Raw genomic sequence first — 15,614 nt, forward strand, 5'->3', positions numbered from 1 at the left:
TGAGGTGGGGAGTTTCTGCAGCAACGGCGACTAAAACAAAATTAAGAAGTAGACTCGAGATAAACCACACACTTGAGGTGTCATTACCCCGAGATGGGACTGTCTGATTGCAGAAAATCAAGCTCAGGGGTGTGGTGAGTCGTCATTTTCATGCACTTTGAATTTGCGTTGTATCGTATTTTGAAGGCATTAAACATTACCAGAGCGATAAGAGTGTTGCGACCAGATTAGACGCTCCTTGTGTTTATTATTATATTTCGAAAACACCACAGTTTTCATGCAGCTCATACCATATTATTTTGTTGTATTAATTCGCCACACCTTAAATGCCGGTCCCTGAAAATATTGTCTGACTTAAACCGGTCCGTGGGGCAAAAAAGGTTGGGGACCCCTGCCGTACACTATTTCTTTTTAAATATAAATCATAATTATTTAGACCATAACCAAATTCTCATCTTTTTGGTTCCAAACACCACCACAATGCATTTGAAATGAAATGAAAATAACGTGCAGAGCAAAAATAATGGGGCACTCAGCTGCTCAGCTTTACCATGGCCATGTTGGCATATATGGGTGCCCGTGGAACTGTTTGCCTCATATTTAGTGATGACGTGACTGCTGCCAAAAGCATCAGGATGAATAATGAAGTGTCTCAGCAAGGATAATATTATATGCTCATATTCAGTAAAATGTCTCAGAACTCAATGGACAGCACTTCCCAACCTAAAGCATATTACGAAAGCAACCCAATACTTTTTTAAGACGCAGAAGTGGAATGTTATGCAAAGGCCAAGTCAATCACCAGACCTGAATCTGATTGAGCATGCATTTAATTTCACTTGCTGAAGACAAAACTGAATGTCACTGTGACATTTTAGGTTCATCCCATTTATCAATTTGGGCCCCAACCTTTTGGGAAATAAGAATCATCCTACACTTTTCTCATCTGATGTTGTATATACAGTGTTTGCGGTGTTTTGCTTTCAAGTTTATTGTACCCATCGAATGTTGTTCTCTCTTTTCCAGATGAGTGTTTTTTCACACACTTGCTGGGTTGCCAATGTGCTACAAAGTCACTCACCCGAATACCCTTCAAGGATTGGGCTCGAGTCGCGCGGCATCATCTGTGCGGGGAAAGAGCACACAGCTGTGCCAGAATGTGCAAAGACTCCTGACCATAACTGAAGTGTGCACACATCCAAGACTCCAAAGTGTTATTCTCCATGAGAAAGTCTCGCTTGGTTTGCCATCCCCAATGGAAGTGCCAGCATAGACACAAGACACTGTGGCTCCAACTCCACAGTTTTCTCCGCGACCGTGTTGGAGCGGCTCTTTCAGCTGTGGGTTCCCCCTGAAGGCAGAGAGATGGGCTCCCAGGCGCTTCAGATATTACGACAGGGCGTGTGGGCCTCGCTCACCGGTGGGTGGTATGTGGACCCCCATCAGAGCACCTTCTCCAACTGTTTTCATCTCTACCTGTGGATATTTCTGCTGGCATTACCATTTTTGTTGTACATGGTGAGCAACTTTCAGTTTTGAGTGCTCAGTGTGTGGGTGTGTGTCTGTGTGTGCGTGTACAAATGATTTCCTGTGCTTTCACCTTGTCTCAGGCTTTCCCCGCCAGCTTGGTGATAGCAGGCTTGTACTCGGCTGTGGTGGCCATCTTTTTCACCACCATCAAAGTGGTGAACTACCGGCTGCACGCCATGTTTGACCTCGGGGAGATTATTGAGAAGAAACAGGCATCGCTCACGGCTGAAGCTCCGAGGACAGAAGAAGGGGACGAAGGTTCGGGTGGCCATGATGGGAGTCAACCCAGGTGAGTGCGTGGTTTATGACAAAGGGAAATGGCAGTGATTTGAGTGAAATATCCCGGCCATATATTGCATATCCTTTCAATGTGCTCCAGGGATATTCATGCTGGCGTAGAGATGACTGTTTTTCGGAAGGTTAACTCGACGCCTCCAGTGCGATGCAGCTCTCAGCACTCGCTGTTTGGACTCAACCAGGTGTCGGTGAGGAACATCAACTTGTTCGCTTTGGTCCAAAAGCTTTTGATCTGTTGTTCATATTACTGTTTCTATTATCCAGGAGTTCTTGCCCCAACTTGAGGATTCAGGGGGAACAAAAGGTTAGCATATGTGTTTTATTCTTACCTCAAGTGCAAATGTATAACATGAAATTCTGGATATTTAAACCATGTCTGTCTGTGTTCACTTCAGATATCAAAGATGTAATGCGGGAACAGGGAAGCAATAATGTGATTGTTACCTCTGCTCATCGTGAAATGCTGCGGCAGAGTTCTCAGGACACCACCAGTAAGTCTGCTCGTGTTCTCAAAACTTGCATCAGACAGCACTGTGATGATGCTGCTCATAATTAAAAAATGGAAGCACAACATTTTGTCCTATAAAACTAAGATATGTTGTATTTGGCAAGCTATTTGGATTATTTTGTAGCTTTTCGGTCTTTAAACCCTTAGAAAATGAATCACACTGATGGATACCCTATCAGTTGAAAATCACGTGATTGGCCCGATCATGCGATTGGATCGTGTGTCCCTAATTTTGCATTAATAAGGTTCAGAGTCCACCTGCATTTTAATCCAATTTTCATCGCCGTGCCTGTGCAGGAGCTCCGAGTGTCGTCCAGTCTTGCATTGCTGCCGCTCTGGGAGGCAATTTCCCAGGTCTCATTGGACTCTCCGGAGTGGCGTCTGGATTTGGAGAACCGGGAGAGTATCTGTCTGTACCCCCTTCACCTTCCAGTCAAGAAGATGGAGGCGAGAAAGAGCCATTGCAGCAGGTGGAGGTGCCTCAAAAGATTCTGGAGGACAACGGGTTAGCTTATTCTCCCCTTGGGCCGTCTGCCGAGTCTGGGAGTCTTGGAGATACGCCCCTTAGTCCCCTCATAAAGAGTAGCTTGAGCGAAGAGCTGAGTGAAAATCTCTTAGGGCTGGGCCTCGACCCGGTGGTGTTTGTGCCTGGGACCGAGTACCCGGGCTGTCGTAGTGGGGTGGCATTAGCTGCCGGATCCACGGACAGCTGTTTTAGCGGCGGGGGTGCCGCCACCGACCGCGAGACGCTAAGCACTGTCAGCAGCTACCGCAGTGAAAAGACGGACTCCACTCAGCTTGAAAGTCCATCGTTCAGCCAGCCGAAACTCACTGATGGACCTGCACCTACGACGGTGCCGAAGGCAGGCGCCGCGGTCCCTGCAGACGCGGACATCCCAGCAGAACAGGATGGCAGTGATACGGACAACCTGTCGGACAGCGTGTTACTGCGCTCCCCCTCCAAAGATATCTCTCCCAGCCAGGCGCTCGACAGGACACTTGTTGAAGGAGATGATTTACCGTCTGATATGATTGCACAACCCCCCGCTTTCCACAACTCTTCCCCCTCAAGTAGCGGCCACTCAGACGTTTGTGATTTAGACCGAGCCGCCCCAGTTCCCCCCCTTCCTCCGCCTCGGCAGGCCACTTCAGTGCCCTCAGGGCTGGCCCTGGGTTCAGTGTGCTCCGAGCCCTCTTTGCCCGTATCCTCCACCCCGTTCCTGCTGTCTGATCACGATGCCCAGCAGGTCGTGCGTCCCAAAGACTTGAAGCTGCTGCGGGCCAGCGGCAGTAGTGTGGGCCACAAGCCGGGCCGACGGAGAGCTCCGCGAAGGCGAGCCGGGGCAGTAAGTGGCAGTTTTGACTGCGGCTCTTACAGGCGACATCACAATCATAGACAACACAGAGATTACATCCCGGTGCGCAACAAGCTCGGTGCCAAGGCCTACAGCGAAAGTCTCTTTGAGGATTCGAGCGACGAGGACGACGGCAGCGACATGAGTGCCGCATCCAGTCTGGGCTCTCAGCGGCGCTACAGCTCAGATGAAGACGACTCCAGTTCCTCTACCTCCTGCTACTCGCCAGATCTCGCGAATGCCGGCGCCGCTTTACAGCTCCCGCCAGCTGCTCAGCCTCCTCCTCCACGGGAAGGGGATTTGGCCGAACCTACTGGCCCCTCACATTCCCGTGCCGCTCAGCGCTCTTCGAGCACAGCCAGCGCCAAGACGCACGCCAGGGTGCTCAGCATGGATGGGGCGGGTTCAAGTCAGAGCAGCGCAGCAGCACCGCCTGCAGCTCTGCATTCAATGCCCTCCACTTCCACCCCTGCGCCTCGCACCCTCACCATCTCCAAGTCTGACTTGGAAGCCCGTACCATCCACATTGATTGTTTCCCGGTATCTCATCCTCATCGGCTGGATTCTCTTGGAGGATCTTGGGCTGGCAACCAAATGGGCTGGCGAGCGGGGGACTTGACCGAAGAGGGAGCGGTCGGGGGAGGTGAGCTGATGTTTGTGTTGCCTGTTTGTTTTCAGGATAGCCAAATATAGTTTCAAAATGTCTTAAGACGTGTTGGTAAGTATGCACCATGCTGTTCTGTTCACCTCACCATGATGTGGTTTGGCACCCTCAAGCCTGCTTCAGCGACATACAGTGTGAGTAGTGTGACATCGTAACACAGCCTAATTCACTGTGAAAATCTGCCCTGAAGGGGACGGTCATAATCTGCATTGCAGGTTTTTTTTTTTGTTGTTTTTTTGTTTGGTTTTTTTTGGTCATGCTTTACCATTTCCCAGGCAGCAAGCCATGTTATGTGTACACCTCCATTTTGGTAACATGCAACTGCAGTATGAGTTCTTTTTGATACTCGTTTGGAATGAAATCACGTCACTGTACTGCAGCATTCTGTGTGGTGCTTGACGAAGTTAACCTCCCCGCAGCTCTGGCTCCAGAAGACGGTGGCAAGCATGACTCAGTCAGCAGTGTGAAGAGGACCCAGGCCATCCGCAGGAGACACAATGCAGGGACCAACCCGACACCACCGCCCTCCACCATGGGATCCCCTCCTAGGTCAGTACCACAAGGCAAGCCCAAGGGAAGACGCTGATTTATTCGCACCACGTTACAGATCCATACGTATTGGAATCCCGAGCAAAGCCTAATCATTGAAAGATGTAAAGTTCAAACCTAATTTTAATGTTATTCTTGTCTTTCAACCATTAGTCTTCAGGACCTCCAAAGGGCTCGAACTTCCTCCCACTCGCGGACCCGCACCCTTCCCTCTGCCTTACAGTTTGCCTCGTCACTTCTACTCCCCCGCAGCGGCATCCACGAGGCCTCCACCTTCGACGACACATCAGAGGGGGCCGTGCACTACTTTTTCGATGAGAGCGGTGAGTTTTGGTGGCTTTTGAGGAAATGAGCATGACGTTTTCGAAAAAGCCGCTTTGCTCTGTTCGTGTCGGGAGATTAATGAGAAGATCAGTGCAACTTTCATGTCTGTCAGTTAAATGGGAAGAGAGCATCCGTTTGAGAATCAAAGCAGGGACACAGCTGGAAATGGGTGTTTTTTTTTTCTCCCTTATTATTCTGTCTGTTGTGTATCAGGAGTGAAGAGGTCCTACACATTTGGGCCTGCTGGCGGAGGATATGAGGACCCAGTTCAGTGAGTTGCAATGCTTATAATTTATTTTTATTTCAGCTTTCATTTAGGAGAGAATCAAATCATCAATCGCAATCGATGGTGGAATCGTAATTGTAAACATCTCATCAATTCCCAAGAACTTTGCAAACACCTGACAAATACCATAAAGGAATGTCTTGCTTTCAGGGAAAGGGAGAGGCAGTCTCAATCCTCAAGCTTCACCTCCACAGAGATCCAGGAAGGAGCACCAGTCCTTTCCATGCTGCAGCCCAGACCAGTGGTCCTACAGGGCATGCAGGTGCGCAGGGTTCCATTGGAAATGCCTGAGGTGAGCTTTTTTTTTTTTTTCTGGTTCTTCCTCCTCCTTGTGTAAGCATCTTCTAAAATTCATCGTCTGCTTCTCAACTTATTTCCAGTTCGACCTGGATCACGAGTCATTGCAGGAGTCGCAAGAGAACACGCTGATGATCGAAGAGAAGGCAAAACCAAAACAATACTATCGCTTTTGGGTCCTGCCTGGGAAGTGGCTCAGGGTCCGATATGATCGATTGGCACTTCTAGCCTTGTTGGACAGGTAAACCTTTCCCGTTCAACAGATGTGATGCAATATTTGCAACCATGTTACATTTATGTCAGAAATACATATTCCCTAGTCACTACATTTAGTACGCCTCAATAAATCAATGAGATAAAATAAGTGTAATGCTTTTTGTCATGGCAGATTTTTATGTTATGGTTTAATCAGATTACAAAGTTGTATTTCATTAAGTGTTGGAGGAGAATAAGTGAGTGGATAAAAATAAAACATGATCCTGTCCTCAGAAACCGACGTGCGGGAGAAAACGTGTTTGCTGTGGTGCTGGCCAGCCTGGTGGCCTTCCTGGGGTTCCAACTTTTGCTCCAGGGCTTTTTTAGGGACATCTGGGTCTTCCAGTTCTGCCTGGTCATTGCAAGTTGCCAATACTCCTTACTGAAGGTACACAAATCAGAATTAAATGTTATTGTTCTCTTAGTTGCTGTTCATGTCTCGTATGCGGCCAGTCATTTTCTTCAAGCTAAATCCACGTGACATTTAGAACGCTTCTAAACAGACCTCTTGTGTTTCAGAGTGTACAACCAGACGCAGCCTCTCCCATGCATGTGAGTGTTGAGTTTGCTCTCCTGTCGTCAAAACTTTCCGTTTTACCTGGTTGGTGATGTTTTGTGCCCCTTTTCTGTTGCGAACAGGGTCACAATTGGATCATCGTGTACAGTCGGCCTGTTTACTTCTGCTTGTGCTGCGTGATGATCTGGATTTTTGATTTGTCTGGCCGTTCTGACAGCCTGCAACCGTTCACCCTCTACGGCGTCACGTTCTTTTCCGCACACTTCCTCCTCTGTGTCCGAGATATGCTGCTGGGTAAATCTTCCCACTTCATTTACATTGCACGACTTGACTTTTTAAGCCTACAGAAAAGGAAGCACCCGTGAGGATTAGAAACACATCACCTATTCTGTTTTATCTCTTTCCCCTCCACGCACACAGTGTTCACATTGTGTTTCCCGGTCATCTTCCTGTTTGGCTTGCTACCTCAGGTCAATACTTTTGTCATGTGTCTGTTGGAGCAGATCGACATGCACATTTTTGGTGGAACAGGTAAGACCGTGGCTCTTCAGCATTCACAATGTATTATTTTGCCTTATCAGTAAAAGACATAAGCGGCTTGAACTCCATGTTTTCGCGCCGCATTGATCCACTCCTCTTTTCTCCTCAGCCACCACCAGTCCCCTCTCGTCTCTGTTCAGCCTCATACGCAGCGTGCTAGTGGCCGCTCTGTTGTATGGATTTTGCCTCGGCGCCATAAATGTGAGCACAACATGAACACTTGTTCAATACAATGTCGAAAAGTTGAAACCTGAGGCTGCAGTGGTCAAACTCTGTTCTCTTACCGCTCAAAGGCGCCGTGGGGGGACGCCCATGTGCCGGTGTTGTTTTCTGTATTTTGCGGCCTGCTGCTTGCCTTGTCCTACCACCTGAGTCGCCAAAGCAGTGACCCCACCATCCTGTGGTCAGTATATTGCTTCACAGAGGATAGTGTTTTCATATAATTAAAAAATAGATCTTGTTGTTCTTCTATCTATTCAAGCAACATAGAGTGACAGGCAGAACAATCTTTTCAGATAATTAAAAAATAGATCTTGTTGTTCTTTATCTATGCAAGCAACATAGAGTGACAGGCAGAACAATTGGCAAAGTGAAGGCCGGGAAACAGCATAGTAGATCCCGCTTTAAATTCCACACACGTGAAAATGTCCTGATCAACCTCTCACCTGTCCATTCTGAAATTTGGAGTTGGCTCATTCTTTGCCCCCCGGCTTGTTTTACATTAGGTCATTGGTCCGATCCAAATTATTCCCCGAGCTGGAAAATCGCACACCAGAAGAACCCCCCGTGGAGATCAAGGATCCTCTTCCAGAGAAGCTTCGCAACTCTGTGGTAAAAATCGAGGCTTCCTCACCTTTCCACCTCTGATTTCAGAAAGTCCTTCACTTTTAAAGCCATTTGCCTTCTCCACCGTAGAAAGAAATTCTTCATTCAGACCTTGTCATGTGCCCCCTCATGGCCGTGATCACTTTCGCCATCAGTGCCAGCACAGTTTTCATCGCACTACAGGTTAGTACAAAGTTTGCGACATTATTCGGCCACTTTGCCTTCACGCCATTTGATGTCGATTGCTCACTTAGTCCTCGTTGTGCTCTTGCCCCACAGCCTGCGCTCAGCTTTGTCTTGTATATCCTGGCGGGGGTTGTGGGCTTTATTACTCACTATCTCTTGCCTCAGCTCCGCAAACAGCTGCCATGGTTCTGCCTGGCTCACCCTGTGCTCCGATCCAAAGAGTACAGTCAGTTCGAAGTCCGAGGTGAGTATCTCATTGCTCTTCATCCGCTCCGGCTCAAGTCATTGTAAAATGTAAGGGCCATTATCGGCTTCTCCCTCTGGAGGCATCGCTGAGGATTAAATGAAAACCCGGCAAGGTCTCAAGTTGAAGTGCTGTTGAGAAATGCATTTAACCTCCATCATGTCTCGGGGATTTTCACAGTGCGCCAGCAATTCAGTTATTTTTCATCCCACTGTTGAACTTGCTTCACAGTTTGAGAAGCGATCGTCGAGCTTGCTTGCTCCGATCTAAGTCAGTGTAAAATAACCTCACAATGTCGGTGTGAGCGGTTTGAATTCTCACTCCATTGTGCAAGCATATTTCTTTCATCACTCCGAATATCCCGAGAAAAATCAACTTTCCGGATGTCGGGCCGTGTCTTCCATTTGGCAAGATGTTTTTGTCGGTCACCAGATGCTGCTCAGCTGATGTGGTTCGAGAAGCTGTACGCGTGGCTTCAGTGTGTGGAGAAGTACTTCATCTATCCGGCGGTCGTGCTCAACTCGCTCACGACGGAAGCACGCGCCGTTGGCCAGAATCATAAAGAGCTGGACATCTAGTAAGTCACGACGGCAAGAGGCTTGCACAATTGGTGCTTAGTCGTGTATGCCGGAGACATTGAACCTCTCTTCGGCAAAATCTGCAGAAATATAGTTTTAATGCACGGTGTCTCACCATGTCCCCTTGGCCTGTCTTCCAGCAGCCGAGCACTCTTCATTTCAATCGCTGGCATGAAGCTGCTCCGTTCGTCCTTCTGCGCCCCTTCGCAGCAGTACGTCACGCTCTGCTTCACCACGCTCTTCTTCCACTTCGACTACCCGCATTTCTCGGAGACCTTCTTGATCGACTACTACTTCATGTCCATTCTTTTCAGCAAGGTCGGTTTGCGCGGCGTCACTCATTTCACATGTTTTTTACAGCCTGAAATATCATGAAATAACAGCGCATCCTATTTTGATTTCTCAGATGTGGGACCTGCTGTATAAATTACGCTTCGTGTTGACTTACATCGCTCCCTGGCAGATCACGTGGGGCTCGGCGTTCCACGCCTTCGCCCAGCCCTTTGCCGTGCCACGTATCCTTAAATCCCATTCATGCAATGAGACATCCGTGATTGCTTCATTTCCTCCCAAGATGCCCTTAACGCCCTTTCTCTGCAGACTCTGCCGTGCTCTTTGTGCAAGCCATCTTTTCAGCCATCTTTTCTACCCCTCTCAACCCGGTCCTGGGCAGCGCCGTGTTTGTCACCTCATACACCAGACCTGTTAAATTCTGGGAGCGGGACTACAAGTATGTCGTTTAAAAAATCTGCAGCTTTATTTCACTTAGTAGCCACATACTGCCCGCCACCTTCTTTAATCCGGCCCACCTGGCATTTACATGAGCAAGAGTCGTGTTCTATTAGTTGAACTAATTTCGTTTTTCTATTCTTATTTGGCAGATTAAAATGTACGGTAATCCCTTGTTTTTTGCGGTTAATTGGCTCAGGGAAGCAGCTCTTTCTTCGGCATGCAGGGAGACCTCTCTCGCCGCATCAATATGAAACGTGTCTTTCTGCAATATGGGTGCCGATATGGCTGCATCTTTTTTATGAATATGGGGGGAACGCAAAATACTGAAGCCGCAAAACTTGAAGCACAAAGTGGTGAGGGGATCACTGTATTTATTCATTTTTTTTAAGATTCTTTTAATTTAACCATTGATTGGTTGGAAACAAACATTTGCATGTTTATGTAGTGTGCAGAATAAACTATTTTACATTTTTACGATATATATAGATTTTTTTGCATCGACAATACACTGTTCTTTAAAGCGCTTTGTTACAGCTGCAGCTGTTGCGAAAGCGCGACATAAATCCAAGATTGTATTGTATACATGACCCCAAAAAAATGTGACCCGCACAGTGCTAATGCTGTTCTGTGTTGTTAGCACCAAGAGAGTTGACCACTCCAACACCAGACTTGCCACTCAACTGGACCGTAATCCAGGTCTGCCCTCTGACACCATTGATCATGTCTCTGCTTCTTCGACATGGCTTAGGTGATGTGTCACTGTTGCTATGACGTCTCCTTTTCCTGCCAGGTGCCGACGACAACAACCTCAACTCCATTTTCTACGAGCACCTGACACGTTCGCTGCAGCACAGCCTGTGTGGCGATCTGCTTCTTGGCCGCTGGGGGAACTATAACACCGGCGACTGCTTCATTCTCGCCTCCGACTACCTCAACGCATTGGTGCACATCATCGAGATCGGCAACGGCCTGGTCACCTTTCAGCTGAGGGGGCTGGAATTCAGAGGTAAGCAGCAATCCGCATTTTCAAATGGTAGGAAATGGTCTGATAAATACAAATATGGGGGGGGGGGCTGTATCTGCTTGAGCGGTATAGGAATAAATGATTTGGTCTTCGGCACTAAAAAGAGCTCAGGTGATTAACTCCAAGTGTTTTCATCCAACAGCAGCTATTTTCAGAAAACGAAAGATATGATCAAAATACAGCTGACAAGGTCATTCGGAGTTCTCACATTGCACATGTCTTTATTTGGAAGAAAGACCTGTTTGTATATTCAGATTTATTGGTAATTGAGGAGAAATGACAATGTTACCCTGAATCACTCGCTCGGTATTCCTGCCTTTGATTCCCCCAGTAGTCTTGAACAATGATTCTCCACCGAAGGTACTTCTGCACAATTTAATTGAAGAGCCGTACAGCGAACCCTCGTTCTTAACAAGGGCTACGTTCCAGACCACAAGGTGAAAATCTGCAGAGATCATAGAAAGAAATTATCTATACTGTAGGTTTGCCCTTCCAACACACTGAAAACATCATTATTATTATTATTATTATTCTCATTATTAGGCGTATTGCTGTAAGGTTCTCACTGCAAGTTACAACCCCAAAATGTTCTTCGATTGAGACTCTTTTGACAAAACTAAGAGTGACCATCTCTGTAAAGGCAGAATTTTGGATTCCGCTCCTGTCTTGTGTTTTTGCGCGATACATTTTCCATGGACTCGGTCTTCTCCCTGCAGGCACCTACTGTCAGCAGAGGGAAGTCGAGGCCATCACAGAAGGCGTCGAGGAGGACGAGGGCTGCTGTTGCTGCGAGCCGGGTCACCTGCCTCACATGCTGTCGTTCAACGCCGCCTTCGGGCAGCGCTGGCTCGCCTGGGAGGTGGCGGCCACCAAGTACGTGCTGGAGGGTTACAGCATCAGTGACAACAACGCCGCCTCCATGCTGCAAGTGTTTGACCTCCGAAAGATACTCATCACCTACTATGTCAAGGTGAGATGTCCAGGTTTGTCACAAAAGCAAATCAATACAAACAAAATGAGAAGTAGATGTCAATTTTGTTAAACAAGAAGACCTTGGAAGGGCGTAACAAAGACAGGAGCAGAGGAGGATCACAGCTGAATTGCTTCACATTCAAAAACATAAGCCAACTGTTGACAATAAAGTAACTCTGGTGTACTAATTCCCCTTGGGAGATAATACATCATCTTGTGCAATCAGCGTGGGGACTGTCAATCCACCCCCATCGCCAAACTTATGCAATCAGCCTGTGGCACTCTGTTCAGTTTGCAGCGTATGAAGTTGTAATTACACACTGCCCTGGAATATTGCCCACAAAAGTTGCTCTTTATTATTGTGGAAGTAGGCCACCGCCAAACGTTGACGTCTTTACTGTTTCACTTTCTGTTTTGATTTCTACCAGAGCCCAGCGAGGCTGCAAAGTAGTCAGGACTGAATTAATTGCACCCTCTGTTGGTAGTGAAAGCCATTATGCCTCTATTGACTTTGAGACACCAAGTGAAATAACAAATATTTGCTCAAGCGGATTGCACAGTTGACAAAATAATTTTTGAATTAAAAAAAAAAAGAATTTATCATTCCCGTTCCTTCTTTCGCTTTTACTTTCAGGCACATTTTGTCGATTAATGTGACATGTTTGCTTTCTCCAACAGAGCATCATTTACTACGTGAGCCGATCACCCAAGTTGGAGGAATGGTTGGCTAACGAGGTGATCCAGGAGGCGTTGCGCCCTTGTCTTGGAGCCAACTACGTCGACAGCGACCCCACTTTCAACCTGAACATCGACGAGGATTACGACCACAGGGCCTCCGGGATCACGCCCTCCTCTTTCTGCATGATTTATGTGGACTGGATTCAGTATTGCAACAGCAGGCGTCAAACGGTTTGTCTTTGCACGGGCTTTGTTTTTCAAAATGTTCGTCTTAAGAAGTGATGGAAAGTCATACTAAAGCTCAAGTTGGGATCTTATTGGAGTTGCTTGAACTTCTACTTCTTGTGTTTTTCGTTGCAGCCTGTTACAAGTGATCGAGATTCTCCTCTGGTCAGTCTGTGTTTTGGCTTGTGTATCCTGGGAAGAAGAGCTCTGGGCACCGCCTCCCACAGCATGTCTGCAAGGTGAGAGCACCAACTACCGTTTGTTTGTTTGTTTGTTTGTTTGTTTTTTTTGCTCACATAGTGCAAGAGTTCACTATTCATACCCCGCTCTGCTTTTGGCAGCTTGGAGCCGTTCCTCTACGGCCTCCACGCACTCTTCAAGGGAGACTTTCGCATCACATCTCCACGAGACGAGTGGGTCTTTGCAGATATGGACCTGTTGAATCGAGTCGTGGCGCCCGGAGTGCGAATGTCCCTCAAGTTGCATCAGGTGGTGCTTTTCAAACCAGCGGGAAACATCTTCTGAGAGGAAAACCTGAACGGGAGGTTTACATACTGACCCCTGGTGCGCTCTCTCTCTCTCCCCCCCCACTCAGGACCACTTTACATCCCCGGATGAGTATGAGGACCCCACGGTGCTGTATGACGCCATCACCACCAACGAGGAGAAAATGTTGATATCGCACGAGGGCGACCCCGTTTGGCGCAGCGCCATCCTGGCCAACATGCCGTCTCTTCTGGCGCTGCGTCACATCATGGACGACGGCAGCGATGAGTACAAAATCATCATGTTGAACAAGAGGTTCCTCAGCTTCCGCGTCATCAAGGTTGGACATCCTCCATTTTGTCTTTTCAGTTAGTAGTGGAATAGTCTTGGGGTTTTTTTTTTTTTGGGTTTTTTTTTTTTTTTTTTTTGGCGTGTTTTTCCTTTTGATTCCCACCTAACACCACTGACCGGCCTTGTGCTCTGTTTACAGGTGAACAGAGAGTGCGTGCGTGGGCTGTGGGCCGGCCAACAGCAGGAGCTGGTCTTCCTGCGCAACCGCAACCCCGAGCGCGGCAGCATTCAGAACGCCAAGCAGGCCCTGAGGAATATGATCAACTCATCGTGCGACCAGCCCATCGGCTACCCCATCTACGTGTCGCCCCTCACCACATCGTACGCGGGCGGGCACGCTCAGCTGCGCTCCGTGTGGGGGGGCCCTGTCAGCCCCCACAACATCTACAACTGGCTCATCAATAGCTGGGACAGGTACCGTACGCCGCTTTGGACGGTAAGATTTGGCGTGGGTTATGGCCGTGAGCACGACAAGTCGCTTTCTCCAACAGGATGCAGAAAGGATGCGGCGCTGGTTGCAACAGCGGCGGAAACATCGAGGACTCGGACTGCGGCGGCGGTTCCGCCTCCATCACGACCAACGTCGCCATCCACACCACCCAGAGCACGCCGGCCTCCGGCCTTCCCCAGCCACACATCACCACGATGCAGCCCTTGATGGGTAAAACGCTCTCCTCTCTCTGCCTCTACAGTAGTAGAAGCGCTGTGATGCCGTTCATTTTGCAGTTTGAACGGCTGGGTCTCATTGTTTTGTTGATTTTTGCCCATCAGGTACTGACAATCCAGTCGGCCCAACCCAGAACTGGCCTCACCACCCCCAACCCCTCCCGCTGGCTCTGCTCAGCCAATCAGAGGGCCGGATGGATGCAGGACTACCTTCATCCCTCCAGCACACGTCCTCCATCCAGGGCCTGCTGGGTCAGCAGCTGTCCAACTCGCAGCTCTCCTTCAGCGGCTCCGTGGCGCCGCCTCCTCTGCCGATGCCCGAGCGCTTTTGCCCCGCCGGCTTCTTGGAGAACTCGAGTCACAGGGCGGGCCAGCGGGCTGGTCTCGCCCAGGGCAACATGCTCCACTTTGAGAGCCATTTCGGGAAGTGGAGTTTTTCCGGCAGGAAGGGCTTTAACGGGCTGTCGGCGGCGCCGGAGGGCGATGGAGGAAGCGTCCATGCCATCCACACGCAGGTACTGAAGTGGTGGTGATGGTCACGATTCACTTTCTTCCCATCTGTCTTACTATATGGAAAATTTTTGTTTGTTTGTTTGAGAATCTAAATTTTGTGAAAATTTATACACAAGCTTTCACATATTATACCAGAGTAGTTATATTTGACTGCATTAGATTTGTTGTACAGTAAATAATACATTTACCCCGTTAATGTCAAGAAAATGACTGCCACCAGCAGTCTGTATTACTTTCTTCGTCATATGCGATAGGTCAGGACCAAGATTGCTGATCACAAAAGCATTCACTCGTTTGAAATATTTTAACCGCCTTCCTTCTCCACAGCCGCCGCCCCCCGGCCCCCCACAGGAGGCCAGTCCCACACAAGATCCGCTGGGAGCGACGCGGGCAGTGGACTCCTGCCTGCTGCCGGCAGGGGACGCCCCCGCACCGCCTGACGAATCCACAGAGTTGCCTTTACTCGAGCACCTGCGCTGATGCCCCCACCCCCCACCGTCTCCTGGACATCTCCACTCATCAAGTCTTCAGTCCTCATTCTATCCGTTTTTTATTGCCTATAGATCCACAACACAGGGATTTTATCACGAAGAAATCGACACTCCCTCCTTTACGGTCTCACAGCATGTTGCACGTCGATCCACGACGTTACTCCCAAAGTCATCTTCATAAGGAACTTTTTGGGTCAGAGGCGCTTTGTGTTTACGTGCGTTTGTGTGTGTGGGTGCGTGTGTGCGTGTACGTGTAACGTGAGTGTATGTCTGCTAACAGGCCAGGAAGGCCAGTGCAATTATAAGGGATCTTTTGCTTTCCTTTGCTTGACGATTGTTTAATGTTTCTGAACTGGAGCATGGAAGATCAGCTTTGACTGTGTGGACACCACAAGAAGCCTTGTTTCGTTTTCTCTCCCGACTCAGTTCTTCTCCCACCTGCGCTCAGTCCGGAAGAATACAACAAACTCGCAACCCAAGTGAAAATCAAAAGGAACGCCCCCCCCTCCCCCTCCCCCCCT

General features: G+C 48.6%; 1 protein-coding gene across 4 annotated transcripts in view; it reads left to right on the forward strand.

The window, feature by feature from the left end:
* Nucleotides 1–15,608, forward strand: part of LOC109517972 (pecanex 3) — a 23,513-nt gene extending 7,905 nt beyond the window's left edge. For 3 of the 4 annotated variants that reach the window (XM_019873536.1, XM_019873533.1, XM_019873535.1), the window contains exons 2-36: nucleotides 1,027–1,518; nucleotides 1,611–1,819; nucleotides 1,910–2,015; nucleotides 2,092–2,131; nucleotides 2,223–2,318; nucleotides 2,633–4,333; nucleotides 4,774–4,903; nucleotides 5,057–5,226; nucleotides 5,441–5,498; nucleotides 5,664–5,805; nucleotides 5,894–6,051; nucleotides 6,300–6,453; nucleotides 6,585–6,617; nucleotides 6,705–6,876; nucleotides 7,003–7,113; nucleotides 7,232–7,323; nucleotides 7,416–7,525; nucleotides 7,848–7,953; nucleotides 8,038–8,130; nucleotides 8,227–8,377; nucleotides 8,810–8,954; nucleotides 9,096–9,273; nucleotides 9,362–9,470; nucleotides 9,556–9,685; nucleotides 10,325–10,383; nucleotides 10,478–10,693; nucleotides 11,428–11,681; nucleotides 12,362–12,592; nucleotides 12,722–12,825; nucleotides 12,928–13,075; nucleotides 13,182–13,412; nucleotides 13,563–13,837; nucleotides 13,915–14,084; nucleotides 14,195–14,604; nucleotides 14,930–15,608. In XM_019873536.1, the coding sequence (XP_019729095.1) occupies nucleotides 1,366–1,518; nucleotides 1,611–1,819; nucleotides 1,910–2,015; nucleotides 2,092–2,131; nucleotides 2,223–2,318; nucleotides 2,633–4,333; nucleotides 4,774–4,903; nucleotides 5,057–5,226; nucleotides 5,441–5,498; nucleotides 5,664–5,805; nucleotides 5,894–6,051; nucleotides 6,300–6,453; nucleotides 6,585–6,617; nucleotides 6,705–6,876; nucleotides 7,003–7,113; nucleotides 7,232–7,323; nucleotides 7,416–7,525; nucleotides 7,848–7,953; nucleotides 8,038–8,130; nucleotides 8,227–8,377; nucleotides 8,810–8,954; nucleotides 9,096–9,273; nucleotides 9,362–9,470; nucleotides 9,556–9,685; nucleotides 10,325–10,383; nucleotides 10,478–10,693; nucleotides 11,428–11,681; nucleotides 12,362–12,592; nucleotides 12,722–12,825; nucleotides 12,928–13,075; nucleotides 13,182–13,412; nucleotides 13,563–13,837; nucleotides 13,915–14,084; nucleotides 14,195–14,604; nucleotides 14,930–15,082 (6,798 nt within the window). In that variant the 5' untranslated portion in view covers nucleotides 1,027–1,365 and the 3' untranslated portion in view covers nucleotides 15,083–15,608. The remainder of the gene's footprint in view (nucleotides 1–1,026; nucleotides 1,519–1,610; nucleotides 1,820–1,909; nucleotides 2,016–2,091; nucleotides 2,132–2,222; nucleotides 2,319–2,632; nucleotides 4,334–4,773; nucleotides 4,904–5,056; nucleotides 5,227–5,440; nucleotides 5,499–5,663; nucleotides 5,806–5,893; nucleotides 6,052–6,299; nucleotides 6,454–6,584; nucleotides 6,618–6,704; nucleotides 6,877–7,002; nucleotides 7,114–7,231; nucleotides 7,324–7,415; nucleotides 7,526–7,847; nucleotides 7,954–8,037; nucleotides 8,131–8,226; nucleotides 8,378–8,809; nucleotides 8,955–9,095; nucleotides 9,274–9,361; nucleotides 9,471–9,555; nucleotides 9,686–10,324; nucleotides 10,384–10,477; nucleotides 10,694–11,427; nucleotides 11,682–12,361; nucleotides 12,593–12,721; nucleotides 12,826–12,927; nucleotides 13,076–13,181; nucleotides 13,413–13,562; nucleotides 13,838–13,914; nucleotides 14,085–14,194; nucleotides 14,605–14,929) is intronic. The other variant, XM_019873537.1, reaches the window with a different exon arrangement.
* Nucleotides 15,609–15,614: the final 6 nt, after the last annotated feature.

The sequence above is a fragment of the Hippocampus comes genome, unplaced genomic scaffold (assembly GCF_001891065.2).
Source record: "Hippocampus comes isolate QL1 unplaced genomic scaffold, H_comes_QL1_v1.1 scaffold59, whole genome shotgun sequence".
Taxonomy (NCBI): Eukaryota; Metazoa; Chordata; class Actinopteri; order Syngnathiformes; family Syngnathidae; genus Hippocampus; species Hippocampus comes.